The 19,031-nt window shown below is 72.3% G+C and overlaps 1 protein-coding gene across 6 annotated transcripts; it reads left to right on the forward strand.

The window, feature by feature from the left end:
- The first annotated feature begins 1,847 nt into the window (after positions 1-1,847).
- NFIX (nuclear factor I X) lies at positions 1,848-16,994 on the forward strand. 6 transcript variants are annotated; one of them, XM_074530310.1, is made up of 11 exons: positions 1,848-2,048; positions 7,773-8,304; positions 11,103-11,165; positions 11,604-11,678; positions 11,965-12,085; positions 12,390-12,523; positions 13,002-13,124; positions 13,430-13,489; positions 14,157-14,280; positions 15,557-15,645; positions 16,810-16,994. In XM_074530310.1, exons 1-11 carry the CDS (start codon positions 2,022-2,024, stop codon positions 16,977-16,979), a joined length of 1,518 nt encoding a protein of 505 aa, XP_074386411.1. In that variant the 5' UTR covers positions 1,848-2,021; the 3' UTR covers positions 16,980-16,994. The 6 variants fall into 6 exon arrangements, with proteins under 6 accessions (XP_074386411.1, XP_074386412.1, XP_074386414.1 ...); XM_074530311.1 differs by having other exon boundaries at positions 1,849-2,048; positions 13,323-13,489; positions 16,810-16,954; XM_074530315.1 differs by lacking the exon at positions 1,848-2,048 and adding an exon at positions 6,608-7,035.
- The last annotated feature ends 2,037 nt before the right edge of the window (positions 16,995-19,031 follow it).

Here is a 19,031-nt window from a genome sequence, read left to right on the forward strand (position 1 = left end):
ACAATGTGCGCGGAGCGGAGCCAAAATCCCCCGAAATCGCCCCAAAAGCTTCCCTGGGCCCCCCGGGGGGGGGGGGGGTCCGATGGGCTCGGGGCGCTTGGGGGTCCCGGTTTCCCCCTCCGCCGGTGGAACCGGGCCAGCGGGGGGGCCCCGTTTCGGGGCGGTTTTGCCCCGTTTTGGGGCGGTTTTGCCCCGTTTCGGGGCGGTTTTGCCCCATTTTGGGGCCGTTCCCGCGTTTGTCCGCTCCCGCCGCCCCAGCCCCAATTTCCCCCGGGGCAGAGGGGCGGGGGTCCCTCCTTCCCCGGGACACCGGCACACCCCTGTGTCCCCTCCCCGCGTCCCCGGGGCTGGCAGGTGACACCGCTGCCTGTCACGATGTGCCCGACTCCTGTCGCGACATGCCATCCCCCCCCTCCATCTGCGGTGACAGCGACGCATCTGGCACGGGGGTCCCCGAGCAGCTGGTGGGGACACCGGGGGGACACCGGGGGGACAAGGGGGGACACGGAGGCGACACCGGGGGCTCGCGTCCCCTCCGCCGCCCCGTCCCGTCCCCGCTGCCCCCTCCCGGTTTTGTCCCCCGGTGTCCCCCAGGCTGGCAGTGCCACCCCCGCCGTGGGGAGGGGTCACAGCTGTGCCACCCGCGGGGACACGGGGGGCGCTGGGACACCCCCAGAGCCGCCCCCGTGTCCCCTCCGTGTCCCCAAGGTCCCCTCGGGGTGGCGGCTCCGGCAGCGAAGGGGTGACAGCGGCGGTGGCGGCGGTGCCAGCGCTGGCACCGGGTGGTGACAGATGGCGGAGGGACGCGGCCGCAGCCGGAATGACAGATGAGGCTCCGCCGGCAGCGCCGCTGCCATCGCCGCTGTCACTGTCACTGTCACTGTCGGTGCCACCGCCGTGTCATTGTCACCATCGTGGCACTGCCATCGCCGTGTCAGTGCCAGTGTCACCCACACTGTCATGGCATTGTCACCATCACTGCCATCACTATGTCAGTGCCACCACCGTGTCACTGTCACCGCCAGTGTCACCCACACTGCCACGGCATTGTCACTCTCACTGCCACCACGGTGTCAGTGCCACCACCATGTCAGTGCCAGTGTCACCCGCGCCACCGTGGCACTCTCATTGTCACTGCCGTCGCTGTGTCAGTGCCACCACCGTGTCACCCACATCAGTGTGGCACTGTCACCACCATGTCGCCGCCAGTGTCACCCACACTGCCATGGCATTGTCACTGTCACTGCCATCACCATGTCAGTGCCATTACCGTGTCAGTGCCAGTGTCACCCGCACCACCATGGCACTGTCACCACTCCTGCCACCACTGTGTCACCCGCATGGCCCTGGCACTGTCACCACCACTGTGTCGCTGCCAGTGTCACCCGCACCGCCGTGGCCCTGGCACTGTCACCACCCCACGGGGCTGTCCCTGCCCCTGTCACCACACCGGCGCTGGCACCGGCCCCGCCATTGTCCTGGCACTGCCACTGTCGCCAGCTCTGCCATCGTCCCCCGTCGCGGTGCCACCTCCGGCGGCGCCACCGCCGCTGTCACCGTCACCCGCGGGGCCCTGCGGGGTCACAGTGACGGGGGACCGGGCCGCGGGGGGTGGCGGCCACTCCGTGTCCCCCCATGTCCCCCAATGTCCCCCACACGTCCCTTGTGTCCCCCCTGTGTCGTCCCCCCGGTGTCACCCCGGTGTCCCCGCGCGTCCCCCTCACTCCATCCCGCCATGGGCGTGGCCTGTGCCACAGTGGGCGTGCCCCCTCACAGAGTGGGCGGTCCTATCCCGACAGTGGGCGTGTCCTCCACCACCGGGGCGTGTCCCCCGAGTGGGCGTGTCCTTCCCTCGCGTGGGCGTGGCCGGCGCGCGCTTCCCGCGGCAAAAGTGCGGCGGGCGCCAACTTCGGGCAAAACTTTCCCCGCGCGCCGCCGGCACCGGGACCCCCGGGATCCCCCGGCACCCCCCCGGCCCCGCGGAGCCCCCGCCATGCCCGGCCGGGGCTGACAGCGCCGCCATGTACTCCCCGTACTGCCTCACCCAGGTACGGCCGCGCCGGGGGTCCGGGACCGGGGGGCGCCGGTAACGGCGGCGGTGCGGGGGGGGTGAGGGGGGGGTTACCGGTGCCTTTTGCTGCTCACCGCGATCGGGTGCTGCCCCCCCAAAATTGGGGGTAACGGGTGCGGGGCGACCCCTCCGCGGCGCCGGTGCCTCGCGGGGCAGCGGGCACCGAGCTGGGGCCGGTCCCGGGGCTGCCGTCCCGCTCCGCCTGCTCGGTGCGGGAGCTCCCGGTTGTGCCTGGAGCGGAGCGGATCCGAGCCCCGGTGCCGCCGGGGACCCCGCGGGAGGCGCGGGGGGCTCGGAGCGGGACCCCGGTGCCACGGGGGGGTTCCCGTGCCCGGTACCGCCGGGACGGGCGGGACCCCGGCCCCGGAGCGCGGTTACGGCACCGGGACCCTCCGAGCGCGGCCGGGAGCGACTTCAGGGGCCGCACAAGGGCGAAACCCCGCGGGGGCAGCGAGTCGGGGGCGCCTCGTTCCGGGGGGGCCGCGGGGCGATCGCGGCGGGGTCCGGGGGGGCCGCGGTCCCGATTTTGGCGGGGGGAGGAGCAGCGGCCGCGTCTCGGAGCGGGCACAACTCGGGGGCTGCGGCGCGGGGGTCCCCGCTGGGCTCCGCGCCCCCCCCGCGCTGTCCCGGGACGCCCCCGGTGCCCCCCCCGGGCGGATTGCGGGGCCGCCCCCGCCGGGCGTTGCTGTTCCCCCCCCCCGTTGCCCTTTTCTCCCGCTTTTCGGGGCGGTTTTGGCGGCCGGTTGCGTCTGGGCCGGCGGCCAGCGGCGCTTCTCGCAGCTTCGGCGCCCGCCCCGCACACGCGTGTGCACGCGCCAGGGACACGCCAGCGCACACGCGTGTGCCCCGTGTGTGCCCCTGCCCGTGCCCGTGACCCCCGCGCCCCTGGGCCCGCGCTCGGTACCGGGGCGCTCCCCCCGCGCCGCCCTGCCCGCCCCGGGGCGGCTTTGGGCCGGTGCCACCGGCGGATTCCGGGCCAGCGGCTGCGCCGGGAGCGCCCGGAGCGGGACTGTGGGACGGGCGGGCACGGGCTGGCCTCGGGGCAGCGGCGGGCGGTGTCCTCCGGTGTCCCTTGGTGTCCTCGTGGTGTCCCTTGGTGTCCCTTGGTGTCCCCCGGTGTCCCCTGGTGTCCTGGCAGCGGCTCCGGCCTCCTTGGGGACACCTCAGGCTGTGGCTGGCGGTGTCCCGCATCACCCCCGTGTCCCTTCGTGTCCCCTGTGTCCCTCTGCATCCCTGCCATGTCCCCTCCGTGTCCCCTCCATGTCCCCCTGTGTCCCTCTGCATCCCTGCCATGTCCCTCAGGGTCCCCCCGTGTCCCCTCCCCGCCGCACGGAGCCACCCCCGGCCCGTCCCCGTCCCTGTCCCCATCCCGGCTGTCACCACCGCGGTGTCCCGGGCAGGTGGGGACACCCCAGCCCTGTCCCGCTGCCATCGGGGGTGGTGACCGAGTCCGTCACCGGGACAGGGCTGGCAGGAGCCGTGGTGGCACAGGTGCGACATGGGTGTGACAGAGCACAGGTGGGACAGATGAAAAGGTGCATCCGTGACATGCGTGTGGCTGGGGACAGGTGTGACAATTGAGCGACAGGGCACACGTGTGACACACGCATGTGATGGCACACAGGTGTGACACACATGTGTGGCAAGGCACACGTGTGACACACGCATGTGATGGCACACAGATGTGACACACACGTGTGACAAGGCACAGGTGTGACCAGGACAGAGCCAGCACACGCGTGTGCCACAGCCGCGTGCACACGTGGCAGCCGCATTGGTGACACGCGTGTGCCACGGGCGCGTGCCAGGCGTGTGGCACAGCCCCGCCGTGTGCCAGCCCCGGTGCCAGCCCCGGTGCCCCCCGAGCCGTGCGCGGCTGATGCAATCGGGGCAGGGGGAGGCACCAACCCCCCCCCGGAGCCACAAACGGGGGGGACACACGGGGGGGACACAACGTGGGGGGGACACACGGGGGGACACATGGGGGGGACACAAATGGCTCCATTTGCGACCCCCGGGCACGCGTGGCTCCGTGCGTGCCCCCCCGCACCCCCGTGCCGCAGTGCTGGGCTCAGCCCCCTCCCCGTGTCCCCCTCCCCATATTCCCCTCCCCGTGTCCCCCTTCCCGTGTCCCCCTCCCCATATCCCCATCCCCGGGTCCCCCCGTGTCCCTCCGCTCGCCGGCGGCATCAATAATGGAGGAGCCTTGGCCGGGCCGGGGGGGCCCTGAATTATTGATGGGCCACAAAAAGCTTTCTTGGACGCCGCAGCACCGCGGGGCCCCCCCGGCCCGGGCTGGCACCGATCCACGGCGGGGGCCGGGCCGCGGGGTCCGCGCCGGGGCGGGAGCGGGGCCGGGGCTGCGGGGAACGCCCGGCACGGCCCGGAACGGCCGCGTTCGCTCCCGCGCTGCCGAACCGCGGCCGAACCGCGCGGAGCCCCCCGGGACCCCCCCCCAGAGCCCGGCCCGGATGCGGGGTCCCGGTTGGGAGCGGGGGAAGCGCGGAGCGGATGCTCCGGTTCCCCTCGAGCCGCCCGCACGCCCGGGATGCTCCACGTGGCCGCGGGCAGGGCCGGGCGGGCGCTTCCCCTGCGCCCCCCCCGGACGGCGGAGCCCCCCCATCCCATCCCGACTGTCCCACGGTGCCCCCGCTGTGCCAGCCCCCCCCCCCCCGGTGCCAGGGTGCCCCCCGAGCCCCCCGTGCCCCCTTCTGGGCCGCCTGGTTCCCTGCCAGAAGCATCCGGCGCGTTCTGTGCGAGGCCACCTGGATGCCGAGGTCCCCCCCGGGCACCGGGGCCCTCCCGAGCCCCCCCGGGCCCGCGCTCGGGGGTCCAGGACGCCCCCGAGCCGCTGCCTCCCCCCCGGCCGCCCTCCTCCCCCCCTCCGCACACACGGGAGGGTCTTGGCAGCGGCGTCAGGGGCCGCCGGGGGGATTTTTGGCGGCAATTCCGGCTGTTTCGGGCTGTTTTCTCTCGCGGCGAAGCCGAGGGCCGGGGGGAGCTGGCAGCGGCGCGGGAGGGCGGGCGCAGCCGGGGCGGGGGGGGCTGCAGGAGAGGGGAGGGGGGGGGCACAGCTCGCTCGGTTTGTGGTGGATTTTTTTTTTTCTTTTTTTCTCATTTTTCCCTTTTTTTTTTTTTTTATTTTGTCTTTTTTTCCCTCTTTTCTGTTTTTTCTGGGCTTTTCCCTCCCGCTCCGGCGCCGCCCCCCCTGCCGCCGCGCTGGCGCTCTGCCGGGCGCTCGCAGCTGCGGACGCGGCGACGTGGCTTCGCCCGAGACTGCGGCTCAATGCGGGCCCGGCGCAGCCAATGGCAGCCCCGCGGCACCGCGGCACCGGCCCCGGACCCCGCCTCGGCACCGGGACCCCCGCCCGCCCCCGCGCCCCGGCCCGCGTGCCCGCCCCGCGCCCGGGCCTCCGGAACCTTCCGTGCTGGCCGGGGCCGCGCCGGGCCGGGGTCCCGGGTGCTGGGGAGGGGTCCCGGGTGCTGGGGAGGGGTCCCGGGTGTTGGGGAGGGGTCCAGGTGTGAGGGTGGGGGCAGTGGGGCCGGGGGCTCTTTGTGTGTGCCGGGTCTGGGGGGCATGGAGGCGCTCAGGGCGCTGACCCCGCACACCTGAGCGGGTCTGGTGACACCGGGCCTGGCCTGGCGGTCACTCTGGTGTCCTGAGGGGTCATTCCAGTGTCCCCAGGGGTCACTCAGGTGTCCACAGGGGTCACTCAGGTGTCAGGGAGGGGCCCCAGGTGTCCCCAAGCCCCCCCTGCACCGAGCGGATGCTGCTGGGCCTCGCCCTGGGGTCCAGCGCGGGCATCCCGGGCCAGGGGGGGTCACCACCATGCCCAGCCCCCCCAGGAAAACCTCCCCAAAGCTGCGGCTTTGGGTTGAAAACCGCGAGGTTTGGGGCTGGGCTGAGCCGCTGCCCGGGCCCGCTGCCGAAACGCCCAAATTTTGGTTTCTTTCCTTTGCACAGAGGGATTTAATTACCGGGGGGGGTGCGGAGGGGGAAAAGCGTTGGCTCCGAGTGCCGCGTCCGGGATTTTGGGGGCAGAAACGTCGGGTTTGGGCCGTTCCGCGCTGGGGCCGCCACGGGGCCGGGGCAGGCGGCCAAATCCGGGCCGGGGGCGGCCGGGGGAAAACGGGACCTCCGGGAACCCCCCCGGCCCCGGGGCCGTCCTCGCCCGACCCTTTTTGCACGAGGGCTTTGCAGGAGCACGAGGGGCCGCAGCGGGACCCCCCCCTCCCAAAACCTCCCGTTCTCCCCCCGCGCTCGGGGATTTTTGGGGCGAATCCGCGAGGTTTTGGCCAAACCCCTCCCGGGGGTCTCAGCCCCCCCGTCCCCATCCCCCCCCTCGCCGTGCTCCCCTCCCCCCCCCGGGGTCCCCCCGTTGCACGCGCGGGGCGCACTCGCCCCCCCCCCCCGTGCCACGCCCCCTTCTGTTAAACCACGCCCATCTAGCCACGCCCCCTCGGCGCTGGCCAATGGAGAGGCCGCTCCCCCCGCGCGCTGCGCTCCCATTGGCCGCTGCCGCTCCGGTCCCGGTGCCAAAAAGGGGCCGCGGTGGCTCCGCGCGCTCCGCGCCCGCGGCGGCGGCGGCTCCGGGACCCCCCGACAGCGACACCCCCAAACCCCCCCAAAAACCGGGACCCCGGGACCCCTGCCCGCACACACACACCGGCACCGGGCACCGGCACGGAACCCCGCACCGGGAGCCCCCCATCGCCGGTAACCGGGACCCCGCGCTGCCAGCCCGGACCCCGCTGCTCCATCCCGCCGGTACCGGGATCCCCGACACCTGAGCGTCCCCCAGCACCGTCCGCACCCCCGGGCCCGCCCCCGCCTCCCGGTAGTCCCCGTTAACCCCTTCCCCCCCGCTCGGTGTGCGCCCCCCGTCCCCGCCTGTCGCCCCCCGGTTCTGCCCCGCCGGGGCCCGACTGGCAGCTGCCGACGGCCGGGATGAGCCGCCGCGATGGTACGGACGGGACGGGCCGGGACGGGAGCGGCGGGGCCGGGCACCGGGACACGCACCGGGGGCACCGGGGACTGCGACAGCGGCCGGGAAGGGGCCGGGCACCGGCGGCACCGGGAGCGGGGAGAAGGGAAGGGCAGCGGAGGCGCTGGCAGGGGAACGGAGATCGGTGGCACCGGGAACTGCTGGGGACGGAGATCAGTGGCACCGGCGCTGGCTCGGCAGCAGGGACCGGCGCTGGGGATGGGGACCGGGGTGGCCGAGCCGCGACGGCAGCGGGAGCATCACCGGGAGGCGGACGGGGACGAGCGGGGAGGGACGGGGCTGTGGTGGCACCGGGAACCGGGCTGTGGTGATACCGGGGATGTGGCTGTGCTGGCACCGGGGATGGAGCTGTGGCAGTACCGGGGATGAGCCTGCAATGACACCGGGAACGGGTCTGTGATGACACCGGGCATGAGACTGTGGTGGTGACACCGGGGACAGGGACGGGACAGGGACGGGCTCAGCCATCCCCGCTCCGGCCACACGGGAGCCCCGCGGGACCGGGAGCCGCCTCTTCCCCGGAGCGCCGGAACCCGGAGCATCCGCGCGGGGCCGGGACTGCCGGGATCCCCCATCTCCGGTGCCCGGGGGACGGGGACGGGGCCGGGCCGGGCGCGGGTGGTGCCCGGCGGGGCCGCCCAGCCCAGCCCAGCCCAGCCCAGCCCGGCCCGTGCCTGTTGTGCCCTCCCGTGCAGGATGAGTTCCACCCCTTCATCGAGGCGCTGCTGCCCCACGTCCGGGCCTTCTCGTACACCTGGTTCAACCTCCAGGCCCGCAAGCGCAAGTACTTCAAGAAGCACGAGAAGCGGATGTCCAAGGAGGAGGAGCGCGCCGTCAAGGACGAGCTGCTGGGCGAGAAGCCGGAGGTCAAGCAGAAATGGGCCTCGCGCCTCCTGGCCAAGCTGCGCAAGGACATCCGGCCCGAGTGCCGCGAGGACTTCGTGCTCTCCGTCACCGGCAAGAAGGCGCCGTGCTGCGTGCTCTCCAACCCCGACCAGAAGGGCAAGATCCGCCGCATCGACTGCCTGCGCCAGGCCGACAAGGTGTGGCGGCTGGACCTGGTGATGGTCATCCTGTTCAAGGGCGTCCCGCTGGAGAGCACGGACGGCGAGCGGCTGGCCAAGGCGCCGCAGTGCGCCAGCCCCGGGCTCTGCGTGCAGCCCCACCACATCGGCGTCACCATCAAGGAGCTCGACCTCTACCTGGCCTACTTCGTGCACTCGCCGGGTGAGTGAGGGGGCTGCCGAGCCCCCAGACCCCAATCCCGGTGGTGGGCACGGTGGGCACGGTGCCCGGCCCTGCCCGGTGTCCCCAGGGCCCCACCTGGGGTGTCCCTGCCCGGCCTCGCTCGCACAAAGCGGCGCCGAGTGCCAGCGCACGCGCCCGGTGCTGCCTGCCAAGCCCGCGTGCCAGGGTGGGCACCGGCATTGGCACCGGGATGGGTGCTGGGTTTGGCACTGGCATTGGCACCGGGGCGGGCATTGGGTTTGGCACCAGGATGGGCGCCGGGATTGGCACCGGGGCTGTGCCGGGCACCGGGATCCGTGCTGCGGGCACCGGGCTGTGCCAGGGCTGTGCCAAGCGCCCGTGCCCGGGGGTTTTGGTGCCACACACGGTGCTGGGGGTGTCCCACGAGCGTGCACACAGGGCTGGGAGGGTCACATTTGTGTGAACACAGGAATGGGGGGGTCACGCGAGTGTGCAAACGCGGCTGAGGTGGGGGGCACACGCGTGTGAACGCGGGGGGAGACCCCAGCCCGGGCGCTCGCCCTCCCCGTCCCTGCGGCTGCAGTTTTGGGGCTGAATCCGGGGGTTTGGGGTGTTTTGGGGCTGGATCCAGGGGATTTAGGCAGTTTTGGGGCCGGATCCGGGGAAATTGCACAGTTTTTGGGCCGGATCCAAGGGGTTGAGACAATTTTGGGGTTGGATCCGGGGGGTTTAGGCAATTTTGGGGCCGAATTCAGGGGCTTTGGGTCTCTCCGGTGCCCCCGTCCTTCGCCGGCGCTGAGGGCACTGATGGAGCCGCTCTGGGGGTGCCCCTCGCGCCCCCCTCCCCAAATCCCCCTCCACGCCCCCACCCCGGACCCCGCACACCCACGGGGGGGTCCCAGCCCCCCTTTGCCCCCCCCGCCCCCCCCGCCCCCCCCCCCGGCCCAGCTGCCGGGGCTCCAATCCCCCGAACGCGGCTCCCACCCGGCGCCGCCAAAATGGCCCCGGTTGGCACCGTGCCCCCGGTGCGCGGCACGAGGCCCCGCCGGCAGCCCCGGCCCCCCCCGCCGGCCCCCCCGCGGCCCCCCCGCCCCCTCCCCACGCCGGGGGCCCTTTGGCTGCCGCGGCCCGGGGGGGGGCTCGGTGCCAACCCCCCCTTGCGCGTAAGATGGCGGCGCCTGTTGGCACCCGAACCGCTCTGCGGCACCGCGGCCCCCGGCACCGGGACCCCCGAGCTGTGAGACCCCCCCCAAAGAGACCCCGGGACCCCCGAGCTGTGAGACCCCCCCCCAAAGAGACCCCGGGACCCCCGAGCTGTGAGACCCCCCCCAAAGAGATCCCACCCCCCCCGGCACCGGGACCCCCGTGCCAAAGGGTGCCACCCCCCCCAAAACCCCCCCGGTACCGGGACCCCCGCCATGTGGGGACCCCCCCAGAGCCCCCCCCGCCGGGCACCGGGACCCCCGAGCAAAGGGGTGACACCTGCCCCCCAAAACCCCCCCGGTACCGGGACCCCCGGGCTGTGAGACCCCGTTCAGAGCCGCCCCCCCGGTACTGGGACCCCCGAGCCAAGGGGTGCCACCCCTTGGGGACACATCGGGGTCCCCTCCCCACGGTGGGGGGCACAGGTTCGATCTGGGGGGGCTGCAGAGAGGGGGGGGGACACGGGGATAGGGTGAGGAGGGGGCTGCGGGGGGGGGGACAGATGCGTGCAGGGTGAGGAGGGGGCTGCGGGCAGCTCGGGCGGGGGGGTTTGGGGGGGTCCAGGTGCGCTGGGGGGGCTGCCCAGGTGCTGCTCCCCCTCCCCCCCTCAGTGAGGGGGACGCAGGTGCGGGTGGGGGGGGGGGGGAGGGGGCGCAGCTGCCCAGCAGCACCTGAACCCCCCCCCCAATCACGGGCAGGGGCTGGGGGCGCTCTGGGGCTGAGGAGGGGGTGCAGGACCCCCCCCCCAATGGCTCAGGAGGGGATTTGGGGCTGGGGGAGGAGCGGGGGGGGGGGGGGGGTCCCGACACGCGCCCGCCACGCGCTCCCCACACCCCCTCAGCAAAGGTCGCGACCCCGCGCGTGCCCCGGTGACCCCTGACCTCCCCCCCCCGGCGGTCACACGGTGGGGTCAGCACCGGGCCGGTGAGGGGGGGGGGTGCTGACCCCCGCCCCCCCCGCCCCGGGAACGGCTCCGAGGGGGCACAAACGGAGCCCCGGTGGGTGGGGGGGGGGGAGACCCCCAACAATCCGATCTGAGGGGGGGGGGTCCCACGGGATGGGGGTCCCGGGGGGGTTCCCAGGTGTGGGGGGTGACCCGGGGGGGGTTGCCCAGGCGCGCGGTGCCCCCCCCGCCCGGCACAGACAATGGGCGCTTTGTTGGCGCTGCCCGCTGGCGGGGGGCCAGAGCGCATTCCTGGCCCCCGGCCCGGCCCCACGGCGGCCCCCGAGCCCCCCCGGCCCCCCCGGTTCTCCCCCGGCCCGGCCCCGTGCCAGCCCCGACCCCCCCCCAAATCATCATCGTCACCTGGCCCAGGGGGTACCGGAATGGGGGGGGGCCGAGGGGGGGGGGACACCCCCAAACCGGGCTCGGGATGGGGGGGAGCGGCCCGGGGGGGCCGCGCGCACCGGCGGCGTCACCTCGAGCGACCCCGCGGGAACAACGGGGCCTTGAGCGGCACCGGCGGCACCGGGGCCGCCCCTCCCTCCCTCCCTCCCTGTCCCGGGGGCATCGCGGGGTCGGGGGGGACGTGCTGGGACTGGGGGGGGGTCCGGGGGTCCGGAGCTGGGGCTGACCCCCCCCCCCCGCCCCCGGTTGTGTCCCCCCTGCCCAGATTCGGGACAATCGGACAGCGCCAACCCGCAGGGGGACGCGGACATCAAACCACTGCCCAACGGTGGGTGGCACTCGTGTCCCTTGGTGTCCCTGCGGTGTCCCCCGGTGTCCCCAGAGTCCTTGTAGTGTCCCCGAGGTGTCCCCGAGGTGTTCCAGTGTCTCCCCGCGTCCCTGCGGTGTCCCCGGTGTCCCCTGTCCCCACAGCGCCCTCTGTGTGCCCGTGTCCCCGTCCCGTGTCTTCACTGTCCCTGCGGTGCTCCCTCCACAGTGCCCTTGGTGTCCCCTCAGTGTCCCCTCAAAGTGCCCTCGATGTCCCCCTGCAGTGTCCCCAGTTCCCGTCCTTGCCTCCGCAGCGTCCCCTTGTCCTCGCGTCCCCTGTGTCCCCGTGTCCTGTCATCCCCGAGTCCCCCCCCAGTGTCCCCCATGTCCCCTCATGTCCCCCCTGTCCTGTCACCCCTGCTGCCCCCCTGACCCCGCGGTGTCCCCCCCGTGTCCCCAGGCCACCTGACCTTCCAGGATTGCTTTGTCACCTCGGGGGTCTGGAACGTGACGGAGCTGGTGAGGGTGTCCCAGAGTAAGTGGGGACAGCATGGGGGGGACACCGGGGGGACATCAGGGGGACATCGGGGGATACCGGGGGGACATGGGGGGGGGACATCAGGGGGACACTGGGGGACTCCGGGGGGGGCCCGGGCTGGTGGAACACCAAGGGGACAATGGGGGGGCACAGGGGGGACACGGGGAGGGGACGGGAACGGGGGTGTCCCCCCTGCCTGGGGGTGGGTGTGTTCCCCCCGTGTGCCCCCCCATTGTGGGTGTGTCCCCCACGTGTCCCCCACGTGTCCCCCGTGTCCCCCCAGCCCCCGTGGCCACGGCGTCGGGCCCCAACTTCTCCCTGGCTGACCTGGAGAGCCCGGGGGGCTACTACAACATCAGCCCCGTGGCGCTGGGCCGCCGGCCCCTGGGACCCCCGCCCGCCAGGTACGGACCCCCGGGACCCCCCCCAGGCCCCTCTTTGGGGGTGCTCCCCCAGCCAGCCCCCCTTTTTGGGTATTCCCACCCCCAGGACCACCCTGGACCCCAGCCCTGGGGTCTGGACGTTCCCCCTGCTCCGCCCCCCCCCAAACCCCTGGGACCCCCAGAACCTGCCCGGACCCCCCCTTTGGGGGTTCACCCCCAGCGCCCGGGATTTGGGGGGTCCTAGAGGTGACACCCCCGACCCCAGAGGTGACCCCCGACCCCAGAGGTGACCCCTGACCCCACGGTGACCCCCCTGTCCCCGCAGCGGCCCCAAGCGCCCCAAGGCTCTGGACGAGGCTGACCTGGATGCCCCCGGCGATGACGTTTTCTACCCCGGCCCGGGGCGGTCCCCGGCCCCCGGCAGCAGCCAGGGCCCCTGGGGGGGGGACGTTGACACCGGTGGGTGACGGTGACGCTGGGGGGGGGACACGGGGGGGGGACATCGGGAGGGGAGGGGGGCGGTAACGGGGAGGGTCTGGGGAAACCGGGGGGACACCGGGGAGGGACAGGGGACATGGGGAAGGACATTGAGAGGGGACACCGGGGCGGGGGGAGGGTTACGGGGAGGGTCGGGGGACCCCGGGGGTGGGCACGGGGACAGCTGTGGCCGGGGAGGGGGACAGGGGACACGGGGAAGGACACGGGGAGGGGTAACGGGGAGGGTCTGGCGGCACCGGGTGGGACATGGGGGTGGGACATGGGGGTCGGGGGGATTATGGGGAGGGTCTGGTGGCACTGGGGGGACACCGGGGAGGGCGGATTCATACCGGAGGTTCTGGGGAGGGGTCGCTCTGCGGAGGGGTCTCACAGGGGGGGTACCGGGGTTCGCCTGCCCCCTCCCCGACCCCTCCCCTGTTTTCCCCCCCGCCATGCCCAGGCCCGGCGGCGCTGAAGAAGTCGGGCAAGCTGGATTTCTGCAGCGCGCTGTCGGGACACGGCGCCGCGCCCCGCATGGCCTTCGGCCACCACCCCCTGCCCGTGCTGGCCGGCGTCCGCCCCGGTGAGAGCCCCAGCACCCCCGGAGCTGCTGCCCGGTGGCTCCCGGTGCCCCCCGGGCCGGGCGGGAACCCCGGGAACCGCGGGAACCGCGCGCGCGGGCGGGCTGCGGGGAGGGCGGGCGGGGGTCCGGGATGGGACGGGAAGGGACGGGGATGGGGAGGGGTCCTGGTGGTCGCGCTGGCGCTGAGGGTCCCTGCAGGCAGCCCGCGGGCCTCGGCCTCGGCGCTGCACTTCCCGTCGGGGTCCCTCCTGCCCCAGTCGAGCCCCTACTTCGCCCACCCCACCATCCGCTACCACCACGGGCAGGACTCGCTCAAGGACTTCGTGCAGTTCGTCTGCGCCGACGGCGCCGCCCAGGGCCCCCAGGTGCGGCGGGGACGGGCCCGGGGGGCGCGGGGACAAACGGGGACACCGGGGGACACCGGGGCACACCGGGAACCCCACCCCCGGAGGGGCAGGGCGGCGCCCCTGGATGCAAATGCGGCTGAGGAGGCGGGGCGTGTATGCAGATGAGGCGCGAGTAGGCGCGCGAGATGCAAATAAGGCGAGAGGGGCGGGGCCTGTATGCAAATACACCACAGGGGCGGTGCCGGCATGGAAATACACCACAAAGGGCGGAGCCTGTATGCAAATACACACGAGGGGGCGGCGCTTGTATGCAAATACACCACAGGGGGCGGGGTCTGTATGCAAAAGAGCCCAGGTGGCCGCACCGGCTGCGGAGGGGGCGACGGGGACCCCCAAACTCCGCCCTGGGGACCCCAAACTCGAGGACCCCCCCTCACCTGGAGCCGCCCTCACCTGGGGGTTCCCCCACCTGTGTGTCCCCACCTGGGCGCGCCCCAGGGGCTGCAGGGCCCCTCCGCGACCCCCGCCCGCCCCCCCTGTGCCTGCCCCTCCCTCCGTCCGTCCCTCCCGCCGGTGCCGCTGCCCAGCCCGGGGGTCCCGGTGCTCCCCGCGGTTCCGGTGGTCCCGGCGGTCCCTCCCGGTGGTCCCGGGGGTCCCGGGGTCCGTCACCGTGTTCTCGTTGCAGCCGTGCGGGGTGCAGGGCCGGGCCGGGGGGGCTGCGGGGGCCCCCCTGCCCCGACCCCTGCCCCTGCCCCCGCCGGAGCCCAAAGCCCCCAGCGGCCCCCCCGGCGGAGCCCCCCCCGCACCCCGTAAGTGCCCCCGGCACCACCGGGACCCCCCCCGGGACCACCGGGACCCCCCCGGCACCACCCCCGCACCCCACGGCTCCCCCCGCGCCCGCAGCCGGGCCCCGGCCGTGGGGGGCGGGGGGCAGGGGGGGCAGGTGGGGCAAAGGTGAGGGGGTCCAGGTGGGGGCGCAGCTTGGGGGGGCAGCAGCGAGGTCCAGGGGCCCAGGTGTGGGTGCAGGTGTGAAGTGCAGGTGCCCAGGTGTGGGTCCAGGTGCCCAGGTGTGGGTGCAGGTGCCCAGGTGTAGGATGCAGGTGCCCAGCAAGGTGCAGGTGCCCAGGTGTGGGTACAGCTGTGGGGTGCAGGGCACTGCAGGTGCCACTTCAGGAGCTCCGGGCTGGTGCCAGCAGCAGGTGCCAGGTGATACAGTGCCCCAGGTGTTGGGGTGCACAGGGTGGCACAGGGACCCAAGTTACAGGGTGACCCGGGTGGCACAGTGACCTGGCTGGCAGGAGCAGGTGCCAGGTGCCAGGTCATACAGTGACCTAGGTGGCAGCAGGTGGCAGTGACCCAGGTGATAGTGACTCAAGTGCCAGCAGGTGCCAGCAGGTGCCAGGTGACCCAGGTGTCAGTGCCTCAGGTGCCAACAACAGCAGGTGCCAGGTGACACAGTGCCCCAGGTGCCAGCAGGTGCCAGCAGCAGGGGACAGGTGACAGGTGACACAGTGCCCCAGGTGCCAGCAGCAGCAGGTGCCAGGTGACACAGTGCCCCAGGTGCCAGCAGGTGCCAGCAGCAGGGGACAGGAGACAGGTGACACAGTGCCCCAGGTGCCAGCAGCAGCAGGTGACAGGTGACACAGTGCCCCAGCAGGTGACTGCGAGGTGCCCGCCCGGCCCGGCTGCCCGTGCATCCTCACCTGCATCATCGCCATCGCTCACCGGTCACCGGCCCCGGTGCTCATCCCCCCCCTCCCCGCCCCCCCCGCCCCGGTCATTCCAGCGGCTCCTTCGCCATTTCCGCCCCTTTTTACCCCATTTCCGCGGGGGGGAGGGGCGGGGGGGGATCTCGGAGCCACCTGAGCCCCCCGGGGGGGGGAGGGGCGCACCTGAGGCTCCTCCCTGCCCCCCCTCGGGGGGTCCCACACAGGTGAGTACCTGGGGGGGGGGGCTCGTACAGGTGTGGGTGGCACGGGGGGGGGCCGGGCACACCTGGGGGGGGGTGGGCGGTGCCCTGGGGGGGTGGGCGGTGCCCGCACCTGTCCGGGGGGCGGGGCCGGGCTGAGCCCCCTCTCCCCGCAGCATTCGCAGCGTCAGGCGCCGCCTCTGCCCCCCGCCTTGTCGGCCTCGGACCCCGCGACGGCAACTTTCTGAGCCTGCCCCAGCAGCAGGTACGGCACACCTGGGACACACCTGGGACACACCTGGGGACATGGGGACACACCTGGGACACACCTGGGGACATGGGGACACACCTGGGACGCACCTGGGGACCCTCCTGGGGACATGGGGACACACCTGGGACGCACCTGGGACACACCTGGAATCCACCCTGCACACCTGGGACACCCCCTCATACCTGGGACTGCCCCTGCACACCTGAGCCCACCCCCCCACACCTGAGTGTCCCCCCACCCCCGGCCACGCCCCAGCCGTGACGTCACTGCGGGGGACAAAGGGGGGTGTGGCCAGGCCGCCCCGGCGCGGCCGCCATTGGCCCCCCCGGCCCCGTGGCACGACGCCCGATTGGCTGCCTGCCCTGCGCGCGCGGCCGCTGATTGGCTGCCTGCCCTGAAGCCGCGGCCACTGACTGGCTGGCGCGGGCGCGCGGGGCCCGGAGCCAATGGAGAGCGGAGCCAGGGCCGGCAGCCAATGGGAGCGCTCGGCGCGCCGAGCGCAGCGGAATGCCATTGGCTGGCACGGCCAGGCGGGAGGGCGCTGATTGGCTGGCACCGGCGGGGCCTTGGCAGGCTGCGGGCGCTGCGGCGGCACCGCGCGATCTCATTGGCTGCGCGCGGTGGTGCGGCGGCCGCTCGGCCAATGGCGGGGCGGGGCTCGCGGGAGGGGCGTGGCCAGGCATGGGGGGCTGCCCCCACCCCCACCACCATGTGCCCACCTTGGGGACCCCCAGGACCCCCCTGAGGGGCGGCCACGCCCACTTTTAGGGGGTCCGGGGGGCGTGGGCGACCCCAAAACCACTGGGGGGGGATCCTGGGGGTTCCATCCCACTTCTCTCTGAATACCCCAACCCAATTTTGGGGGGTCCTGGGTCTCCTGGGGGGTCCCAGGGGTTTCAACCCCCCCTTTCTGGAGACCCCAACCCATTTTTGGGGAGGTCAGGAAGGGTTTGTCCCCCCCAAGCGACCCCCGAGTCTTCATGGAGGGCTCATCTCTTTTTGGCGGGGTCCGGGACCCCCAAACTTGGGGGATTTTGGGGTCACGACCCCCCCCCACTGCCTTCGAGGGGATTTGGGTGTGCTGCGGGGGTCTGGGGGGGGGCGGTTCTGGGTTTGTGTCCCCCTCCCCACTGACCCCCCCATTTCCCCCCCCTCCAGTCCTGGTTCCTCTGACGCCGCCCCCGGACGAGGAGAAACCGCCCGGAAAAAAAGGAGAAAAACGGAACAAAAAAAAAAAAAGAAAAAAAAAATCCACAAAAAACCCCCACAAAAACCCAACAAAGATCCCACAAAAAACCCCACAAAAAAACTCAACAAAAAAAAGATAAAACAAAAAAAAAAAGCCGCAGCCCCCCCCCCTCCCCATTTCCCCATACCCCCCCCCCCCAAAAAAAACGACAAAACCAAACCCGGCCCCCCCCGACCCCTCCCATCCTCGCCGCCGTCCGCCCCCCCCATGACGTGGATGAGGGTTCGGCCTCTCTGATGTGTCCCCCCCCCCAAAAAAACCCCTCCCCCACCCCTCCACCCCCCCCCTCCCCGGCACACACAGGGTCACCCCCGAGGGAATTTGGGGGGGGGGGGGGCAAAGCAGAGGGTTGGGGGGGGGTCGCACCCCCTTTGAACCCCCCCCCCCAAAAAAAAACAAAAAAAAATTAAAAAAATCAAAATCCGCCCCCCCCCGCCGCGCGCGCCCCCCCCCCCCAATCACCAGCACACCCCCCCCCCCCCCGCACCGCGCGCGCCCGGGGGGGGCCCCCCCTCGCTGCAGGCCAGCGAGAGGGGGGGGGATGGGGGAGGGGGGAGGGGGCAACACACCCTGACCCCTCCCCCCCCGATACCCCCCCCCACCACCTTCGGGGTCCCCCCCCCCAAAAAAACCCCAAATCCAACCCAACCCCCCCTTTTATATCCCCCCCCCCCGCTCATTTTTTTAATTAAGTGCAATTACCCCCCCCTGCCCCCCCCCTCGGGGTCAAACTCCCGCGTTTTGGGGTCAAACCCCCCCAGTTTGGGGTCAAACCCCCCCAGTTTGGGGTCAAACCCCAATTCCCCCCCCCCCCGATTTGGGTCAAACCCCTCCTTTTTGGGGATCCCCCCTCATTTTGGGGTCAAACCCCATTTTGGGGTAAAACCCCCCAATTTTGGGGTTTTCCCCCCATTTTCCCCATCCTCCCTTATGGGGTCAAACCCCCCCCCCTTTGTGCTCCCCCTTCCCCCCCCCACTCCCATTTTGGGGTCAAACCCCCCCTTTTCGGGTCTCCCCCGCCCCCCCCCCGCTCTCCAAGTGCTTTTTTGGGGGGAATTCCCCGTTTTTCCCCAGTTTTCCCCATTTTCTCGATTTTTCCCTATCGGGGGCTCCCCTCTCCCCCGATTTTTTTATTTTTTATCGTTTTTGGCTCATTTCGCTCCGAGCTCGCGTTCCGGGGGTGTCACGGGGTGGGGGGGGGAGATTTGGGGACATTTCGCTCATTTTTGGGGTTTTCTGCACCTTCGGCCGGGTGGGGGGGGTGGGATGGGCCCCTCCCCCCCTTTCCCCTCCCCCCCCCCCGGGATTTTGGGGTCAAACGGACCAAAATCGCCTTTGCCTTAGACCCCCCCGCGTGCCTTCCCCCCCCACCCGCGACCCCTCCCCAAAATGGGGACAAATCCCCCGGGCCCCCCCTTTTGGGGCACCCCCTCCCCCTCTCTTTGTGCCCCACCCCCCCCGGATTTTGGGACCCCTCCCCCACAATAAACCACACCCCCCTCCCCTCCCCCCCCCCAATTTTTGGGCTCCCCCCATTTCGGGGCCCCCCCCACCAGCACTGGGGGCCCCCAACATTTGGGGACCCCCCCACCAGCAATGGGCCCCTCCCCCCCCCCAATCCCCCCCTTCCCCCCCCCGGGCAATGCGACCCCTCCCCCATCTCCATTTTGGGCCCCCCCGCCCCAAAATCCACCCTGGGGGGCAGGGGAGGGGGCGATATTTGGGGGGGGGGGTCGCGCCCGCACCAGCGTTGCACAATTTGGGGACCCCCCCCCCTTTCACACCCCCCCTGCACGTGGTAGTGACGTCATTTCCCAGGGGGCGGGGCGGCCCCTCCCCCCTCACTGCCCCGCCCCCTTCCCCCCCCCCCATCGCGGGATGAAAATAAAAAAACCGCGGAAAAAAAATTTAAAAAAAAAAAATTGGGGCGGAAAAGGAGAAAAAAATGGAAATAAAAAATGTCGATACCCGCTGGCAGCGCCTGGCACGGCCGGGGGGGGAAATTGGGGGGTCCTGGGGGGATTTAGGGGATCCTGGGGAGGCGTTTGGGATTGCTGGGGGAAATGTGGGGGGTCCTGGGGGGATTTAGGGGGTCCTGGGGGGGCGTTTGGGATTGCTGGGGGTCCTGGGG

The sequence above is a fragment of the Zonotrichia albicollis genome, chromosome 32 (genome assembly GCF_047830755.1).
Source record: "Zonotrichia albicollis isolate bZonAlb1 chromosome 32, bZonAlb1.hap1, whole genome shotgun sequence".
NCBI classification, from domain to species: Eukaryota; Metazoa; Chordata; class Aves; order Passeriformes; family Passerellidae; genus Zonotrichia; species Zonotrichia albicollis.

What these genes read in the sequence shown, in the direction of transcription:
- NFIX (XM_074530310.1), top strand. Translation starts at nt 2,022, where the DNA reads ATGTACTCCCCGTACTGCCTCACCCAG. An exon ending in CTACTTCGTGCACTCGCCGG is followed by an intron (nt 8,305 to 11,102) that starts GTGAGTGAGGGG and finishes CCCCCTGCCCAG; the next exon opens with ATTCGGGACAATCGGACAGC. An exon ending in CTGGGACCCCCGCCCGCCAG is followed by an intron (nt 12,086 to 12,389) that starts GTACGGACCCCC and finishes CTGTCCCCGCAG; the next exon opens with CGGCCCCAAGCGCCCCAAGG.